General features: G+C 38.4%; 1 protein-coding gene and 1 non-coding gene across 40 annotated transcripts in view; both read right to left on the reverse strand.

Annotated features, from left to right (window-relative positions):
- Positions 1-20453, reverse strand: part of ARPP21 (cAMP regulated phosphoprotein 21) — a 372912-nt gene that overhangs the window by 21028 nt on the left and 331431 nt on the right. For all 39 annotated transcript variants that reach the window (XM_072925860.1, XM_072925880.1, XM_072925867.1 and 36 more), the window contains one exon: positions 15443-15569. In XM_072925860.1, coding sequence (XP_072781961.1) covers positions 15443-15569 — 127 coding nt within the window. The remainder of the gene's footprint in view (positions 1-15442; positions 15570-20453) is intronic.
- Positions 14874-14983, reverse strand: MIR128-2 (microRNA mir-128-2). Its single transcript, NR_049020.1, is given in 1 exon segment — positions 14874-14983. It is a non-coding gene; the product is annotated as a microRNA mir-128-2 (primary transcript).

Consider the following 20453-nt stretch of genomic DNA (forward strand, 5'->3'; position numbering starts at 1 on the left):
CACAACATATAGGAAAAAAGAGCTCAGTACCTCTTTGAACCTGCCCCCTCTGTAGTTCTAATTTAATAGTAAGAACAAAAAACATGTTTCTTGAATTGAAATTTTAGGTAGTACAGATATTACAGCACATTTCAGGCTATCGCTTCCATTTATTTACAGCTCTGCAGCACTATGCTTCTGTAGAAACATTTGCAGGAATTGAACTGATTTTGTGTTAAGTCTTAGTCTTAATAGCTTTTTCATTGCTTGCTAATGGAAATATGGATTCAATATTATTTAAACTTAATTCAGCGTAGAAGAATTAGTTTCATATAGTGTAATTGTATTTTTTTTTCTATAACACTTCATAGAAATACAAGGCATAAATAGATTACTTCAAGCAAGGGAAAGGAATGAGAGCATTTTTGTTTCTTCAACAACAACTTGGATATAGTAACTGTAACACGGAATGAACTCCCCTCCTTTCTTTTTATTGTCTGTACATTTCAGATTTGTGTTTTTCACTTAAAATAAAGGAATGTTCGCAGCATTCCTCAAATTCCACTTTACCAAACAACCAGAAATATTCTAGTAAACTTTATCTCTGAGCAGGGGAAGGATTCTCCCCCTGTACTGCAAATTGGGCAGGAGGCAGCAGTCATTGCTATAGCCTGTTGTCTTTATTTAGAAGAAACAGCAATACCCGTCCCCGTCCCATCACCTGCTTGTGACTTCTTGTCCTGAATGAAATAACCCTCACAGCATTCCAGAAGTCACAGTAAAAGTGACCAGAAAATATTTATTTATACTCCTCCCACATACTCTAACCCAGAAAACATTCACTTTATCCCCTGTTCCCTGAAGATTTCACTCTTAAATACGTTCCAAATCTACCTTCTTCCCAAAACCCCATTTCTATGCTGCGGGCTTTGAAATGTCTTTCAGAACACTTCTCTGGAAGGATAATTCTCTTTATGGGCACAGATGTTATTTTGTGTAAAGAGCCAAAATTACTGGAAACTTATTGCTCCATCTCAGACTCCTCTGACAGCTTCCCAGCCTCTCTGGCCACAGCAGCCAGCCAAGCTGCTGCAGCTGCAGTTCATTTTTCTTCCAAAGGGAAAGCAGGAATGGTGTCCTGGGCCTCTGAGATCTCATTACAGAATAAAACCCAGCATCTTTTAATCGTGTGATGGACTTACGATTTCATGATTCTCTTTGCAAGGAAAGATTCCACAGAAAGCACCATCAAAAGGAAAGGAGAAAATGTGGTCTCTGAAACTTTCCGAGGTACATTGCCCACACCACCCCCTTCACTTTTAATAGGTATTCAATAATATCCTAGTCATGGCTTTACTTGTGGGCTCAGCAACACAAATTAACACAAAAACTAGAAATGCTCCATTCATGTCAGGTTCCTTAGGTCTCCAAGGAAAACAGTAGCAGAGTTCCCAGGCCTATGACAGTGGTTCTTGAAGGCTGTCATAGAAGGTGAATATAGAATAAAAGCTGAAAGTATTTTGCCACATGCTATTACAGCCTAGTAACTGTAAAGAATTTTTTGCAGTGCTGTCCTTCAAATTCCCCACTATATTATGTTCAATTTTTCAGTTTCTGTTATGTCAATATTACAATCTTTTGTAACAAGAAGACAAAAGCTTCTTCATCTTCTTGAAATCAATATTACTTCTCGGGCAAGGGCAACTGGTGTCTCTTTGCTAAGGCTCTCTTTTAACATACTGCCAAAATACAAATACAATTCTTACTCAATAGATAATAATCTGCTTTTCAAGACCAAAGGTTGAAGTAGCGAGGATGAAAAGCCCACACATATTTTAGTATGCAGCACCATTCTTTCCCAACCCTGCAAGCAAATCAGAATTCTGATGGTGCAGGATAATCTCTGCAGATGCACCTGTCCAAATGTCAGTTCACACCAGCAGAAGGTTAAGGTCCAAAGCAAAGAGAAATATTTTACTACCCAAGATTCCCTTCATGCCAGCCTTGCTCTTCCACAGCGTGATCACAGCAGCTTCACTATTGAAGGACACTCAGCACAGAACTGCATTATTCCTAAAGTTAGGGATGCATGAACTGTAAGAAAAAGCTTGATAAATAAATCTGCAGCAAACTACACACATTGACAACTATACAGAAACAAACAGATCCCTGAAATGAAAATCAAGCACTGAAAACTGGAAGAAAATTGCTTGGCTACAGCTGCAATTTATTTAGAGGTCACATTTCCAGCTTTCAAAAATGGGAATACAGGTCAATCCATTTGTGTCTGAATGGCCTTGGAGAACACTAGGGAGCAAGGTAAAATATTTAGAAATCAGAAAAAAGGCAATGCAAAAGTAGTCCCTGTAACCTTAATTCCAGTGACGTAGGCACATATGAATGAGATGCAGTATTTAATTACCTAATAATCATATAAACTACAACAGAATTTGCTCTACAAATTGCTGAAGAATTGGAATGAACGTGAAAAATGCCCCAGCAGAATTTCTAATCTTTAGATTTCCTATGCTGCAAACCACTGGAGGACTTCAAAATGGTTTTCAGCATGACAGCTTATAAAGACTTTACCTCAGCCCTTACACAGGTCTAGACATTCAAGAGCACAGATGGATTGGTAAACATTGCTTAGCAATTTTCTCCAGATGGATCCTTTGTGAGCTGTGGGAAAAATCCTCTGAGAAGTTGGCTGAGTAGGCAAAGTGAATTTCAAAAGATCAAGCCTTGATGAAATCTGCATCTGCTTTTGCTGGGACTCTTTAATAAAAAGGGCAGTCATCTTGTCAAATGTTAACCTCCTGCCCTGGGGAGAACTGGTGCTGGAAGGCACAAGTTTTCTTTCCTCCTTGTTTAATCACAGGAGGGAGAACAGATGTACCTAAGCACATTCTCCTCATACTCATAAGGCACACATGTAGGGCTTCTGTGAATTATATAAAGAGGTTCATCTTTGGAATGAAACAGATGGACACAAGGCAGACTGAAAAAATAATAATAATAAAAAAAAAAACTGGAAAAAAGCCTCCACACAAACTTGTCTTGGGGTCATCACAAAGCATTTGTACTAAAGGTGTTAAAAATCAGCTGCTGGCCAATTGGGGTCCAAGAAGAATTCACTGCTCCTGCGGAAACAAATCACTCAGTTCTGCCTAGGAAGACCCCAGCATTCATGCAAAAGAGCACAGCTCTTGAGCCCAATACACATCTTCCCAAGGACACCAGCGGTCCACAGGCTGTGTTTCTAGTAGGACAGATACAGTGAATTGTAGAAATTACAGGCGTTCAGATAAATTAGATTTTAAAAATACTGATTCAGCATCTTAATTCCAGTGTCCTTCTTTAGACACTAGAAAGCAATAGAAAATGCTTGGATAGCCAGTTTTTGATCAAAGCTAAACATTCAACTAACATACTGAATCCTGAAACAGTGCTTTTGCTATTTTGATTGTGCATCAAGACTAAGGGAGTTTCTTAAGCAATTCATAGGCATTTTTGGAAAATTAATCTAAAGTTATACCTAGTTTGAAAACCACTGGAAAGATATGACACATGACCTTTACCTAAGAAATTGAACAGCAATTTTGATTATGGCTTTTCCTCATTTATAGCACAACCTAATTATGAAACTACACACATGACCTCACCTAACTGTTGGATTTCTGGGACTCATTCCAGCAAGCTAGTTCTTCAGATTTTTGAAAAGAAGTCAAGTCTTGCAAATTAAGCAGGTGGTTTTCTGAGGACCCATTCCTGCCATGGACACTCAAACTCTCCCCTCTTTTCCACATCCAGAAAGTTTCCACCTTCCCTGCAGATTCTCTTATCACTAAGCTCTATGGACGTTACCCTAAATGAACGATACCTGGAAATTCTTTGACTTTTAGGTATAATGAAGTGACTCTAATTCCCAAACTGCTGAACAAGAAGATGAACGACATATTCTTGCATCTACCAAAGCAAAATCAAAAATCAACCACCTGCATGGCAGATCCACCAATGTCCACTCTTGCTCCATGGCCAGCACAGTGTGCAGCGCAAGTCCCACCTCTTAGCATTAGAGATCTCTCACAGCACAAAAGAGACATAAATTAAGTGAAATTGCATTTACAGTTAACAAAACTTACTGAGATTTTCAGATTACTACAGCATAGCATAAAAACTAGCCTACCACTTGTTTCATCTCCAGATCAGACATCTCCAGACCTAAAGCTTTTGAAAGAACTGTGACAAAGCTGCTTTAAAACAGACAATCAACAGAAGTTTTTGACATGTATTTTTGTGCTTAGTGAGTTCAGCATGATTAGAGCTCACTAAGTAACTGCTGATACTCTTGCACACCACAACACATTGAACTGGAAAGAAAAGGTGTGAGGCCACTTCAGGGGAAATCAGAGAAAGATTTTGGTTTATCAGCCCATTTTCTGTGCCATTGTTCACCTTCTTGGTATGCAGCAGCCACCAGAAGTATATTAAAACTTAAAGAAACCTACAAGAAATAAGAAATTTAGGATTTGTTTTTGAAGCCAATTTTGCAATCACTCAGCAAAGCACCCTGCTGGGATTGCTTCAAAGAAATACAACTGCTTTGCTAACTGGAGACTCAGACTGTTCTTCTCTCATTCTCTCAGTTTTGATTTGATGGATGTCCTGAGTCTGTTTACCTACAGGAGGAAACTCGGGAAAAGACTTCTTGCTGATTAATTATGGCCTATTTGGCATCAACATTTTACTAGTCATCTAGAAATAACTCTCTAAGACAAATTGTTTTTCCATGCGTCCACACCTGTTTCTCCAATAAATCATACCTTTCTAAATACACAATGGGCTACATTATAGCAAAAAAAGCAGTCTAATACATTCCAAACACCACTATAAACTTATGCAATTAGCAATCAGGACCAAGTAGACCAAGCAGACAGATACAGAACTAAATGTCCCCTTCCTCTAGGTTTCAAATTGGTCAGCAAACTGATTTAAGACCACAGTCTTTAATAAAGAATTATTAGCTTTGCACTTCTACATTTTTCCTTATAATGGAACAAATAAATATATCAAAGGGGAAAAAAGTGTGTGTGAGTGGGGGAATGTACAAACATTAGCTCCATAGCTTCTATGCCATACTTTCTTTAGTTCCATAATTTTTGAAAACCACATCAGCCTTTGTAGCCATTTGGTTGGTCTCAAATTTCCACAGAAGAAACTAAGAGTGTATGAGCAATTGCACATCACATTTATTTAAATTTTATAAAATAAAGAAATCTTCAGTTTAGTTTGTAAATGCTCCGCAGCACACTATTAACACCCAGACAAAATGGGTAAAAGCAAATGAGTCTTAATCACCTAGGTAAGTGTCCACCAGGGAAGTATAAATATGGCTCACTCCAGACATGCATTACCCCCGTGAAATTACTGTGCAGACTCAACAATGTCCTACAAACCCACTGCCACTGCTAGCTGTGTTTTCTAGGAACAAGTATCTTGTTCCTTATACTGAGAAGACAGTATAAGGAACAAGAATTTATCTGGGAAACAGAGATGAACAATTCAAAGAAAAGCATAATAGTATTTGCTTTATTATATTTCGGAATGCTTTCTTCCTGAACAGAAACTGAGTCTCGTTTCCCGTTTTTATGGAATTAGTCTGGGGCTTGAATAGCTCCTGCCTATTGCTTTAGTGGACCATATGCTGAGGCATTTTTCTGCACTAAAAAAAATACATCTCTTTCCACTCCTGCATTTATTTTTTTCTCCCATGCTTTGCCTCTTCTTACCAGAGTATCCTGTGCACTGCTCCATGATATGAACTGCTGACCCATTCATACATGCTTCATTGATCCTCTCACTGGCCACTTTCCACTGAGTTGGCTGAGAAGTCCCAAGGTGAAGTGAGGTTAGCAACACTGCTTTGGGATCTGCAAGGCATGCATGGGAGCTCTAAGGGATGGCACTGTGGTCAGGACAGAAGCTCAGGATGAAGCAGCTCTCCATTGTATCCTTAGTCTCCTCAGCAGCACGCCACAGTAGAAAAGAAACTTTATATGATGGACACACTGAAAATTTTGTGGAAGGAAGTACTGACAGTAGGGAGCCCTTAGTGAAGAGCAGGAAATTATCAGACAGATGTTAATGCACCCATGCACCGTGGACATTGCCTTCTCCTTCTGTAAAACAAGTCCTCTTGTCAGAGGCTCCATGTGAGTTATAGGTGAGAGAACACAAGAGCGTTTGCCTATGTCAACATTGCAATATAAATCAGCTTGTGATAGTTTGTAAAATCCACCCTGCAAAACCCAGCTTCACTCTTTTATGCACAAATCACAATCAAACTCATACCTTTCTGAAACAAAGGACATCAGGAAACCTAATTCAAGTTTCTTATTCCTGCATTAGATGATAATTCTACTTCACCTAATTACTTTTGCTTTGCGATGTAGCTGCATTTATAATTATTTATTGCCCAACTCAAGGTTAAGTGAAGGAACAGCTTCACTGAGATCCTGTAGAAGCCCTTATTTTTCTCAATGTGCTACAGAAGATTAATTGCTTTCTATTTCTCCAATTGAGAGAGAATTAAAATTGCTATTTGATACAAACTATTAATCCAGCAATCATTTTGAAGTAGCACATTGCTTCTTATAATTTAATAAATTTCTCCTCTTATTCTATAAAGCAGTACTTGGGAACCTTAAAAATTCAATTTGTGGAAGTTCTTTTGTAGAGGACCTGTAAAAATCCAGTCTTTTGCACTCCTGCAGACTCAGTACCTGATGAAAGGTAGCTCTCAACAAAGAGAAAGCTGGAAATGCAGCCATGTTGAGCAGATGCTATTGAAGATGTTCTGTTTTACCAGCATGCTACTTGGAAACCCTGAGGACAGTGCTGAAGCACATAACAAAATGTTTTGATAACAGAGACTGACAGAAAGAGCAAGGATACACATATATATATATATATATATAGCCTAAATATTTGCTTGCTTAAAAATGGCTGCTTTTTTTTTTTCTTCATTTTTTTCTCCTTAAGCAATGCCACGGGGCTAAGATCCCTCAGAAAGAGATTATTTGCTTCAAGAAAAAGACTGCTGTTATTTACAGGCAAAGTCCAATACCCATGTCTCATAATGGCTGTGGGTTTTCATTGTATAAGCAAATCTAAGGAACACTGTGGATGAAGACAATGAGAAATTCAAACAGTAGCAAATCTGCAAATTATTCCAAACACTAACATTCAGGAAAACACACTTGGACCTTACATGTAAAATACCAAAAATATGTTTCCTGTTTTCAGCACTCAGTAGGAGCTTTGGATGCCCAACCTTTTACTGATGTGAATGAATAACGAGCTGCCACCGTAAAAGCTTTTTCTTTCTTTTTCTGATTTACCTAAACTAAGGAACATCTTTTAGAGGTGGAAAACAGCCCTGAACTAGATGGCCACCATGGCAGCTGCCTTAACATTATTTTATCCTTGACTGAAAACTCTCTGCCTGGTCCCAGGAGTGAAAAAGAAAATGTATTCATATACATATGAATATATATATATTCATATATAACTAGGTATACCTAGTTCTTAGTTAAGAGGTGTTTTAAGACTTGCTGTAGCTCCTAGGTATGACTATGGCAAGAAAACCATTATTGCACAGGTTGGCTTCTTTTCCTTTCCTTGTCCTTAAGCATTTACATGATAGTAATCAAAAGACCATTTGTAATAAAAAGACCACAATTGTAACCAAGACACTAGGATCCTGGGAACTGCATCAAAAATAAAAGTTAAATTAAATATATAAAAATTCAGAATGAAAATCTGTGTTGAAAAACTTTTAATCTCAGCTCTTCTCAGAGAAACTGGAGTAAAAGCTTATCTAACTTCCCCTTACTCGTTGCACTAGGGATTCAAACTTCTAAAATAGGAACTGCAGTTCAACATATTGAGTAGTGTTGCTTGTTTGTCTCTGCATCCTGAAAATAACATTTTGGATTGGGTCATAGTCATGTCTTGCCACCAACGCAGGAACAGAAGCAGAAATAGCAGCTTTACTTTTCCATTCTGGAGTGAATTAACATAAAATGACAGGCATTTACAGCAAAGTCCTAAGACTGGCAACCAAGGCCAAATAAAGAAACACCTCTTTCCTTCCTTAATCTACATCCTATCAGGCATGAAAGAGCCCTCACCAGGGTCTGCAGCAAGAAAACCTGTGTTTATCCTTATCATTCATAATGACAAATGCCAGAGATAGCCACTGGAAGTGAAACCTCAGCAGGGGCTATGCATTACTAGTAATAACAGAAATAATCAAGCTGTTGTTAGAACCAGACACTCAGACAGCAAATTCAATTTTTTAAAAATTGTCTGTTCAATACCAATGACAGCTACCAGCCATCACGCATTACAATTAGCTCATGCTGCAGGAATGCCTTCTGCTCTGGTGCATAACGAGTGAGCTGCAACAGAGCGCAGGACCTGGGGAAGAGGTGAAGAACTTTTTGAGGGGTATCACATATCCTTGCCAATTGCTAAGGAAACCAGCTGCTTTCTTTGGGAAGACTCAAGGACCGCCTCCTTCACACACTCATACTATGAGCATTATTTCACTTGCAAAACAACAAAGGAGAACTTTCAACAATTGCTCACTTGCTATATAAATTCATACATTCTATATATTTACCACTGGTGAGTCAAAATAAAAATATCCTTGTAATTGCAGAAGGATGCTGTTCTTGTGGGTAGTTTAGATAAAAGTAAATAAAAGCCTGTGACAAAAGCTGAAAAAAAATCAGGTAAAGACACTGGGACTTTTTAATATATGAGGACTGGTCAGCAGAGCACTGCTTCAGTTACTGTAACATCATTCTTGAGTTCCTCTGCCCTAACACAGAACACATGCTGTGGGCCCTTCCTCCAGCATACTCACATACAATTCTTCTACTGCATCCCAATCTAAATATGTGTCCTCTTCTACGGAGTTTTACAACTGCAAAGTGTGCTTTGATTCTTAAATCCTCAATCAATAGCAACTGTGAGGCAAAAGCTCTCCCCACTCTTCCTTCCCACAGTGCAGATCTCTGCTGTACGTTCAGAGTATTTTTCCATTATTAGCTGAGACCCAAAAGCCCTCCACTTCTGCATCCTGCTGCATGCTTACATCTGCAGAATACTTACAGAGAACTGAGCCCCAAAGTCTACAGACCTACTGTGAGCAGCGTGCCTGAAGCAGAGCTGGAGATGGCCTCTGTCCCTTCAGAGAGGCTTTCTAGCATTTCTGTCAATGGTGGTGCCCCACTAGTTCTGCCAAGAGCAGAATGGTATCAGAAAAGAAAAGAAAAAAAGAAAAAAAAAAAAAGATGAAATCTGCCTTTGCTCTCAAGGACTACAATATAAACCTCTCAATTATTCAGGGCTTGAAAATTCCACCGCAAGAAGTGGGAGCGCTGCACATTGATCCAGTACAGAATTAGCAGTGGAGATGATGTATGACTCTTCTTGGCAAAGAAAATACAGAAATACAAAGGTCCTTTGTCGACATTGTTGAATACGTTGGTGTGTTATCTTAATTTTTGTGTGGCCTCTGTAATTTTTACAGATGCTATTTTGAAGTTCTGTCTACTGTACAAAGCTGTTAAAAATCTTCTCTCTCTGTTGTTCCTGTACATTAACTAACATGAGATAACACATTCTCTAGAATAAAATTAAAATTAAAACATTTGAATTTTACTTTGAAACACTAGAAATGCTGTCAGAAATGGCTTAAATTCTAATTAGTATTAGAGAAGTTGAATACAACTTTTGACACCTTGAAAGAAAACCAGAAATAAGTGCCTGTCTTAAGACTATTCTAGTTGCTGATTCTACCAGTGTTCTCTTCCCTCAATACTTGCTCTCTCCTGGTGTGAATGCTGAATAATTAAACAAGTCATTTGAGGAAGAACAAAGCTTTTTGACAAAAGTAATTTCACCTTTTAATTTTTGGAGTCAGGTATGCTGTAGGAAGTGCGATAGTATTAATTCTGTTATTAATTTTAATTACAGATATTCTGTAAAGTTGAATGCTGGTTCAGTATTGGTGCAGCACTATTGCATAAAGTAAGAAAGACAAAAGGATTCAGTGTTTTTAAGACTAGAAATTGAAAACATTTTAAGCTTCAATCCTGACTCACTCAGGAAGCTTCTCAAAAACTCTTGAATGAATTATTTCACGGCATCCTCCTCAGGCAGCAGGAAGAAGGAAATCCAGAGCACAAAACTTCAGGTGGCATGGGCTGAGATATCCCGTCTAAATGGAAGCATGCTCGTAGGTAAAGCTCTAAGCTTCTGGATAATTTAAACATAAAATACTTGAACAGAAATTAATAGCATCAGTGTGGATCACGTCAAGATCACAATTTTGAATTTAGTCTGACTGAAATTGCTCCAAGCTCCTTCTTGATCTGGTCCTACTATTTCACTAAATTCTTTTAAATTTCAAACTTTTCCATCAGCATTAATGAGCATAGCACTAAACTTATGTATCTAGAACAGCAGGGCTCTGTCCCTCCCATTCTGTCAAGCCTCTGTGAAAATGAGACGCACTCCCCTTGCAATGCTCTTTAGGAGCAGCAGTATCTGCTGGAAAAAAATAGCATTGAACACAGATGGACACCTTCCATACAAATCTGCTTCAATAACGCAGTAAGCAATTACTGTTAGAGAAATAGTTTCTTCAGATAATTAGATACTTAAAAATCGAAGTTGTTTATGTTTATATAAGCAGTGAAATTATAGACAGAATTATGCAAACAAATCCATCATGGACCATGAGCTCCTGTCAGGTTGCTAATGAAGGTAGAAAGCAGTAATCTTTCTTTATAAGGTTCTCTAATGACCATGATAACAAACCAATTTTTTTTTAGTGCTGCACATTTCCCTTCCCCCATTTTTTCCCCACTAAGTATCAGTTTATACTGACAAATGCTTTCAGAAGACAAAGAGGATGAAAGAGGCTTGAAGTTAACACTCTTCAATTATGCTGACACTGAAATGATTAAATTAAGTAAAAATTCAGTATTTCATTGTCTGTTTGACTCTGATTCCTACCTAAACAAATTTATAGACTCTGTTAAGGTACATTTTGTCTTCACTTAAAATTTGTTTCAGAGATGCATTTAACAGACAATTACCTCTTCTATTTTACTGGAAGCTTTAAAGGCTTATAATACTGCTCTCCATCAAGAACCCTTCCTTCAAGACAAACACTTGGTGTTTACAGAAGATCCATGAACACTGGTTAAGAAAGGATTGTACATCCAGACAGTATTAAGATATATACTTTCCTCACATAAGGATTTTCTTTGTCTACTGTATACAAACCAATATGTTGCTTTTAGGAAAAAAATAGAGATATTTCCTGTGCTCTCTGAGTCCTCTCATTATATCTGGGCCCTGAAACAAGTTATAATGGCATTATTTGTTGATTCTTTTGTTTGATGTTGTAATGATTCTAACATCATTACATTAATTGCCAGAATTAGAGAACAACAAATTATGTCAAATAGCATCTTATTTTGTGTGGAAATACCATAGTGTTAAGTTTTGGCAGGAAAACTTACTATCAAAATACTATAGATCTTAGCTTTGATCTCCTCAAAAGATTATTTCATTGCTGATGCAAAACACACTCCACAGACATTTACCTTAAAACTGTGTGATAAATCAAGCTAACAGCCTCTTAGAACTAGGCCCAAGCAAGAAGATAAATATTATTTTATCCATAAAATTTCTGTAGCACTCTGAAATTATCTGGAACATGAGGCAAACATAGAACAATGAACCAGAGAAGTAAAAAAATCATGTAATTTGTTGCAGCTTGTTCATTTGTGAATGCAGTAAGAATAGTTGCATATCCGAAGATAATACTCATTTATTTGTCTAGCTCATACTTATGAAGCACTTCAGAGATGAAAAATCCTCCATGTGCTCAGCATTTACTAAAATAGGAGAAAATAGAGACATAGATATAAAATAACACATTGCTGACTTCTTCTGTCATGACAAAATAGAAATAATTACTGATTTGTCATCAATATATCTCTATTTTTCTACTCAGACAGTAACTAGGATCAGTCTATCAAAATAGAGATAATTACTGAAGAATGAAATCCTGATGATGCCAGACATGCAATTTACAGAATACTGCTAGATGCAAATGCAGAAATAATATTTTCTTCCATGTGCTTACAAAACTGGGCACTCCACAGTGTCACCTGTTGCAGAGTGCTGAAATGGAAACAGCAACGTACCCAAATGGTTTGAAAAATGAGCATACTGTTTTTGAGAATACCTGCCTGAACACACCTCAAGAATCCACCTATGACGTCGAATCTATGCCATGGAGCGACAGACACCAACTCAACCAGGGCCCCACCCAAGGGCAACACTTTGAAAATCTTTGCACTGAGCAGCTCTGAACACGAAAATGGTGCAGAAAAGGCACAACAAAAAAGACCAACAATGGCATGAGTGAAACAAAAATATTTCTGTTTGCAGAGATACCACATTTTGTCTTGAACAGAAACAAACATAATTTAAATGGCAAACGTTTGTATAAAAACCTTCGAGGAGGACACTGTACTAGGCTTCTGGTAGAAATGGGTCACTTAGGTTCTCACATAAGCCAGCACTTAGGCAGATAAAAATAAAAAAGGTAAATAAACACACAAAACGTTTTCAGCCTTCTCTCCAAATGATTTATTGCTGCCAGAGCTCTAATCTAATTTTAGGTGAGCACATCCTTTTTTCTGCCCTGGAGCCATTTTAACTCAATATTGCTCTCCTTCTAGAGCCACGAGAGCACAGGCTCCCTCGGCCACCACAGATGCTGTGCAGTCATTTTACTTTAGCTGTTTGCTGTAAAAGTCATCAATATCGCTTCATCCTGAAGAGACCTTTTCTAACAAAAATGAAAACAAATTGCTAACATTAGATGAAACTTTGACCTCTGCATCCCAAAGTAGGGGAAGTAAGATCTGAACTCCTTGTTGCTTTGAAAGCTTCCAAAAGCTCCTCCAGGCAGGCAAACTTTTAATTTTAATAAAATATTTCCTGAGCTGCCAGGCTGAGGTTGCCTCCTTGCTCGTCCTGACATAGGAGCCAACCGGCAGGTCCAGGCAGCCAGCTGGGCTCCCTGGGTCTGCCTGCACCACAGCCGTCCTCTCTCCAAAGCAGCAGCAAGTGATGTGAGGTCTTTGGGGAAACCATTTTAGAAGTCATCTTTTCATCTGCCTCCTTCCCATCTGTTCATCCTTCCCATCCTCAGTATTCCTGTACTACACTCTGTTTCACAAACGCTGTTTTCTGTCATATCTTCTTGTTCCGGCCCCTTGTTATCCCTGGCTTCTCATGTGCTGATCTGAAGCTAAGTCTGTGTGGAAAGGAAAATGGAAGTCTGAAACACTTGCTTGTGGATTGCTATTTTCTGGTCATACACAACTATTTGTTTCCCAAATACCAAGACATGCAGTGAAAAGTGAATCTGAACAATTCTTACACCACCTCCAAAACAAGATCTATAGGGAACTGCAATCTGCTTCCTGTCACACTTACCACATGCTGGGACCATGACTAGGGGAAAAGGATGTATCAGAGGCCAAAGAGATGAACTAGCTTGCAAAATTGTTCTCAGACATGTCTCAAGATCAGAGAATAGCTAAACACTTAAAATCATCACCACAGCAGGGAGTCTAAACTGTAGACACAATGTTTTCATTTTTAAACAAGAGATAAAAATAATGCATCCAACTGAGCAGGCAGCTGAAAGAGTGAATTGCAGGCAAAGACTGATGTACTAGAGATTTTATACAAACTCCTTGACTCGTGTTTTCCAAATATGTAAGGAAAACAATGCAGTAAACACTGAAACAAAATTATCATTTGCATGTCTGCATTGTCTGCACTCAACAGGTCCTGTGCTACAATATATCTTTAAAACTACGATTTTCACACAGCTGGATCTTCTCTGGAACATCACTCATATGTCACACCATCTCTTGTGCATATCACTTACCACAATCTCCACTAGGCTATAAATGCAGCATTAAACTGATAAAAATGGTTTTATAACAACACAGTAGATCCAGATAATGTCATCTAAGTTGATTTGCACTTCGTTTCAAGGATCCAGTATATAGAGATAATAAATATGGTACCAGACTGTCAGGCAGGAGAAGCTAGAAGAGACAGATGACCTTTGTGCAATACTTCACCCTCTCCTCTCTCAGGAATGTATAATATGAAGGTGTGCAAGCAGACACAGTCAGTCACCACTGACACCGACCAAAATGTCACCAATTTTATTAGAACACAGAATATAATAAAAAAAAAGAAGTTATGAATTGCATAGTTATAGCTGTTTTTGCTGTGTCTTTGTCTCCCTGAGCGCCTGAGAGAGTGGAACAAAATTGCCAGCAGTCACATTACGGAGATAGGTTGACAAGCTGGATGACCCCATAAGTCTTGTTCACATCTCATGTCTGTGCTCTTGACTTGCATCTTAAATAACTTCCATATCAGGGCTATTGCAGGGAATCTGCTTTTCCATTCTAAAGGGTTTCTGCCAAATTGAGATTGAATGATGAATGCTTTGTTCTACCTGGCCATCTGGAAAAACAAAACCCAGCCCTCCACCTCCTCCCCCTACGCCTGGAGTTACTGTCTTAGACACCCTATGAGGGAAGGTGTGCACTACAGAAACGGATGGGAAATAAATAAATTTAAAAAAATCTCCAAAACCAGAATTGTTTATTACCTTGAAATGCGATGACTCCTTGACAAACACAATTCCTGCCCTCTCCTGACGCACACCAGCCCAGCTCCCCCTCTGTCCCTCTCACTCTGGAGTCATCCGGAGTGGCGTGACACAGCAGGAAAAGAGACCGGTTCACTGTGAGACCTGCTACTCACTCTCTTACAGTGTAACGGCCCCCCTTCCAGCCGCACGGGCTCCGACGGCCACAGCCACGCACAGCCTCGCCGCTCCTTGGGCCCAGGCACAGCACAAGGTGGTGGAGATCATCTGCTCCCTTCTGCATCACTGCAGACCAGGCCACCACATGGGGCGATACAAATACGTGAGGAGATCCCATGACAAAGGGCAACCGCAATGGTTGGCTTGAAGGTGCAGGGTGACTGCTCACACCTGCTCCCTCTCAGCTCTCTCTGTGCCCAGCCACTTGGAGCACGGACACTGAGGACACAGCAGCACTGCATGCAGGACAGCAGGGATGGAGGATGCAACCCCTGCTCTTCCATTGCTCAGGATGTCCAAGCAAAAGGTTTCTCAATTTGTAATTTTCACTGTATTTTCAAGAAAGCAACCAGCGTTCTCCTGTGCTATTCAGTTAGAGCATAACCAACAGGTTTCACCTGCAAAGGCACTCAAGCAGCTGAAGAAATGAGTACCAGATGTACATACCTGCTTGCTGGGCAGCCTGGGGGATCTGTTGACTCCGCTGTGCGTTGTACTGAACTGAGGCAATGGGTCTGTACTGCTGAGTTGTTGAGGTAGGGTACTGACCAGATGGGTAATAATACACTGGCATCTGCAAAGAAAGAGAACAATAAACTCTAGAGATCAAAGATTCATAAAATAAAACAAAACAGGGAAGAGGAGCATAAATTCAAATCAAGCATATTAGTAGTAATGCAATCAAGAGAAGAGGTTTGCCTCCTGTCTCTTCAAGAATTGCTGCTTGCTTTCAGCTTTGCTAGGAAAAGGACTATCAGTGCCCACATTTCTTTTCAGATACTTTAGGAAACAGGAAAAAAAATTGAAAGAGAAAAAAAATATAGGATTAATAAAAAGCTACATGTATATACCAAAGAAAAAATATCACAGTAATATTTTATCACAATAACATATCAAAAGCTGCAGAAAAATAGATGCAAACAACACCTTCCATATCAACATAACACATACAGACCTCATGTTGAACCATTAAAGGAACTCTGGAGAAAATGGTCCAGTCAAAACAAGGAATGGCCTGGAGTACAAATATGTAGAAACAAGGTGGAGAGCAAGATGGAGTGTGTGCACCCCTAACATTTGTAAGGAAATTATCAGATTCATGCTTCTGTTTAACATGTACATCCCTCCTTACATAAACATTTCCCTCTAAAGCCTTTCTTGCTCTTATTGTGAAAACAATTACAGTTTAAAAAAATCATCATAGCTGTTTTCTTGCAGGAGCTGAGGATAGGCATTAAGTCAGCAAGTTTTGCTAGATGGGCTTCTTTTTTCTTCTATTATTATTGACATTACAGAGAAACATGTACTACGTCTCCTTATCACACAGGTGAAAGTTTGAGGGTGACTGAAGCAAAAGATTTTTCCTATACATGCCACACCACTGTTACTGAGACATTTGAGCTAAACAGGTTTCAACTGACCCTTCACAAGTTCAAAGCACTCAAAATTTTTCATTTTCAGCTGTCAGGGATACTGTAGGCATCTGACAGAGTTTTGCAATAATGTATGGTATGAACAGACTGCAGAGGGACAGAGGTTTGGGGGAACATTGCTTCTCTCTCAACTTCTGCCACAGCAGTCAGCATTTCTTAATAAATGACACAATTTTTTTGTATAGCATATATATGTATATAGCATATACAAATTTTTTTGTGCATAGCATTCATCCTATGTAGACATATGCACAGAGTCAGACCAAATGCTTTTATTTTTTTCACACAAAAACAAGTACCATTTTTGCCACTTTTATTTGCATGGAAGAAATATTCCTGATACAGATCATTCAATTTGATCATCCACAAAGTTAGCAGAGTAAAGGTAACTATTGCTAGGATATCATAAGAGACATATTTTCCTTGGAAAATTTCCAGTTTCAGATGAGGAAAAAAAATGGCATAGACACAAAAGACTAGACAAGAGTAGGCTATGGATTGCTACTCAGGCAAGTAGAAGCCTACTGAATGAAAGCTGGACTGGGTGGTGTCAGTGAAGTTAACCCCACAGACCAACTGACAGTCAACAGAGTCTGTCAACCAGGAGGCTGAACACCCATCCATTCTTCAAGGTCTATTAAAACTTTATTTTCAAACAATTGATTTTTTTCACCCTCTCTCTGCTTATATCAGCCTGAGAAAAACAAGGTTTTGACTGGAAAATGTTGTAAGCTACCCTCCCTCCAGACAATAACCAGTGACACCTAAAGGCTAATGCCTGCCCTCATGACATTTATTTTGTTAGTGACTAATGTAACAAAAACAAAATGCCTTTGTAGAATGGACACCACCTTTGTGAATTTGTTTCTCTGCAAAGAAAAGCCACAAGGAATTGGAAAGTGGACCCACACATTTAAGGCGCAGAATCATTCTTTAAGCAGTATAAACTATAGATCAGAAAGTTTTGTGTGATAAACTCAGCTCGTGGATATCTCTGATTGTTCTCAGCAACACTCTGCTACAGGAGGTTTGAAAGAAATGAGGAGACCCACTCTAAGTCAAGTCAATGCAAATATGTGATCCAGCCTTGGAGGAGGGGAACAGAACAGACATTCTTTCAAACATTCTTTATTTTCTATTAACATATTCTACAAACTAAAGAATATTAAACCCTTGTGGAAATACTCTCACTTATCCTGCCAGCAGCTTAATCTCACTTAAAGGATTTATTTTATCTACCCTCAACTTCCTCATTTTCCAGTGCAGACAAGCCCCTAGATATTTAAAATAACAAGGGCATTTGACAACGAGAATTATCTCTTTGGAAATGATTCTGCAGGTATTAACCTTAAAATGTAACCTGAAGAACCTAAGTTTTGAAGTCAGGTTTATAGTTGAACATGCTGAGCACAAATACATAAACTGAAGCATACACTTTATTTTTACCACACACATAAAACCTCAGCATTAGTCAAAGGGTTATCTCCCTTAATCTCATTTTCTCAATTCATTGGAGTATGTTTGTTATGTAATCCACTTAAAAGTTTATGAGAGTGCAATCTATCAGCATGAAAAAAATCTTAGTAGTAGAAGGGTAAAAAAAAGTACTTCACTTATAAAGTTTAATGGAAGAATTAGACAGCAGTCATGCTGACTACTGACATGACATGAAAACAAGAGGTTTAGCTTTTGATGTGTTTTGTTGTTTTGGTTTTTTGTGTTGCTGTTCTTGGTTTTGTTAACTCATTTTTTTGTTTGGTGGGGAAGTCAGGTTTGTTTGTTTTTTAAAAGCTCGCACATTAAAAGAAGGCCTTGGTGTAAAATATAGACATGATCTAAAATAGGTCTTTTATGCTTGAGGGGCTTGGAAAGATCTGTTCTCATTTATCTTGAGTACATCTGTGTGTCACTAGTAGAAATGTTATTTTTCCTTTCTCATTCTACTTTGGTGAACAGTGGAATTAGAGGGATCAGAGATAACAAGTATCACTTACATCATCTGCTTTGATCCTCTTGAATTCTTTAGTTTCTCATCACATCAGTGTTACTAAAATATTGTTTACTGTTTACTTATGTGCTCTTCAACAAAAAAACATTACATTTCTGCAGCAGCCAACCAACATGCCAAATTACACTGGAGTTGCATTCCCATGTGACATGCACAATCCAACCTTCAACCTTTTGCTTGTAAGACATTTTATTTACAGAACCAGAAGCTTTCCATTGCGCTAACAAGCATGCCAATGAAGTTGTATGGTTACCCTAAAACTAAAATAAATTTACCAAATTCTAAGACTGAAATAAATTTACCACTTCTAAGACTATAACCTAAATAAATGCTACCTTCTTTATGCTAAAAGCATGTCTTTTTGATCTTAATCCTACACACTGTGAAAAATAATTTTAGTATGATTTTTAATAATTACCTTGTTTTTAGGTTGACAATTCCACTGCATTCTAATTTTTCTCTCATATACAATATTTTAACTTAAATTGTAACAGGGCTGGGCATGCCATTTCAGAGACACTCATGAAATGGCACAGTCAGACATTACTTTCTCCTCTTTCTAATGTGCTTTGTCCCTAGATGATGTGCAGAGACTCAGTGCAGCATTGATTTTCTGCTTTGTTCTGTCTACATACAGCCTGGAGCCATTATGAGGCTGGGTGTCTGTCTGGCTGCCCTCTAGCAGCATCCATGAAATTCACTGGCACCTTGTTTTTTTTTCCTTGTAGCAGGATCAGGAGTCCACATATACTTCAGGATGATTTTACTTTCATAAACTGCCTCCCTACGGGCTTGATTCAGCCATTGGACTGGTACTCTATCTTCTCTTAACACTGCTGATATCCAGACAGGTTTAGACTAGCACATCCATCCAGCTGCTGACACCATTGCTAATGATACTGACAGTCACAAAAATGGGAGTGAAGAAGGACAAGAGAAACCCCAGTGATGCATGGACACATGAAGCTGCCGTTTCTTCCCAATACCTAACTGACAGGGATCAGTCATTCTTCAAGGTCTTTTCTCTTCCTCCCTGCCCCCTCCATAATAATTACAGTAGCAGGTAACAGATAAATAATGCCTTGTAAGATGTTTTCCATTATAATTTTCAAAGATCATCAAGCCCTGCTCATTTGCAGTGACTCCCCAATCTTCTTCATAATAAGTTTCCTAGAGGAGATAAGCTATGAATAAAGATTTTGTCTTAGGGTCATTACAGACTCTCAAGGAGAGGGCTTCTGCAAAGAGACAAAAGATTAAAGATGACACAAAATTAATTCAGGTGAAAAATCCCTCAACATGTTAATTATATCTCCAGGCCTCTCCCAGAATTCATGCCATCTCACTTTTGGATATCATTTTGCCAGTATACCTTCCAAAATGAGTCAGAGGTGAAAATAACTTTTCAGGGAGGATATCCCTTCCCATTGACACAATATTCATATTTTTTCCACTTCTTCATTTGCAGAGGCAAAGACAGGCACCATTGATAAAAGTACTACAAAGGAGAATGTGGATTCCTGTTAAAGTGTTTGGTCCATAAGTGCTACAGAAAAACTATCAGAAAGAGAAGAAAATTGAAAATAAGGAAAGCAAAGATATATATATGATCAATATTCATGACAGAAAACAATCAGGCATTTGCTGGCAAAAATCCCTTTCAGAAAACTGCAGGTAACATTTGGGATTTGGGTTGGTTTTTTTTGTTGTTTTTTTTATTTTTGTAATTAGCTGAACAAAGAGAAATCCTTATTTTCATTTATTAAATTATGACTTTAATAAATTTGTAGGATATTGTCAAGCTGGGGGATACCTGTGATGAAAGAAGAAGCAAAATGAAACCCAAAGGTTTCTTTCACCCCTTCTTAGGCATGTCATTTCAAATTCAGTCTGCTTCTGCTTTAATACAGTCTGTGAGAAAGAATCTTGGAGAGCAGCTGTAGAGCCACGTTTAACTGAACTTTAATAGAAAAGCTAGTAATTTAAATGCAGTACCATTGGGTGTGTAGGCTTGAAG

This window comes from Taeniopygia guttata, chromosome 2 (assembly GCF_048771995.1).
Source record: "Taeniopygia guttata chromosome 2, bTaeGut7.mat, whole genome shotgun sequence".
NCBI lineage: Eukaryota > Metazoa > Chordata > Aves > Passeriformes > Estrildidae > Taeniopygia > Taeniopygia guttata.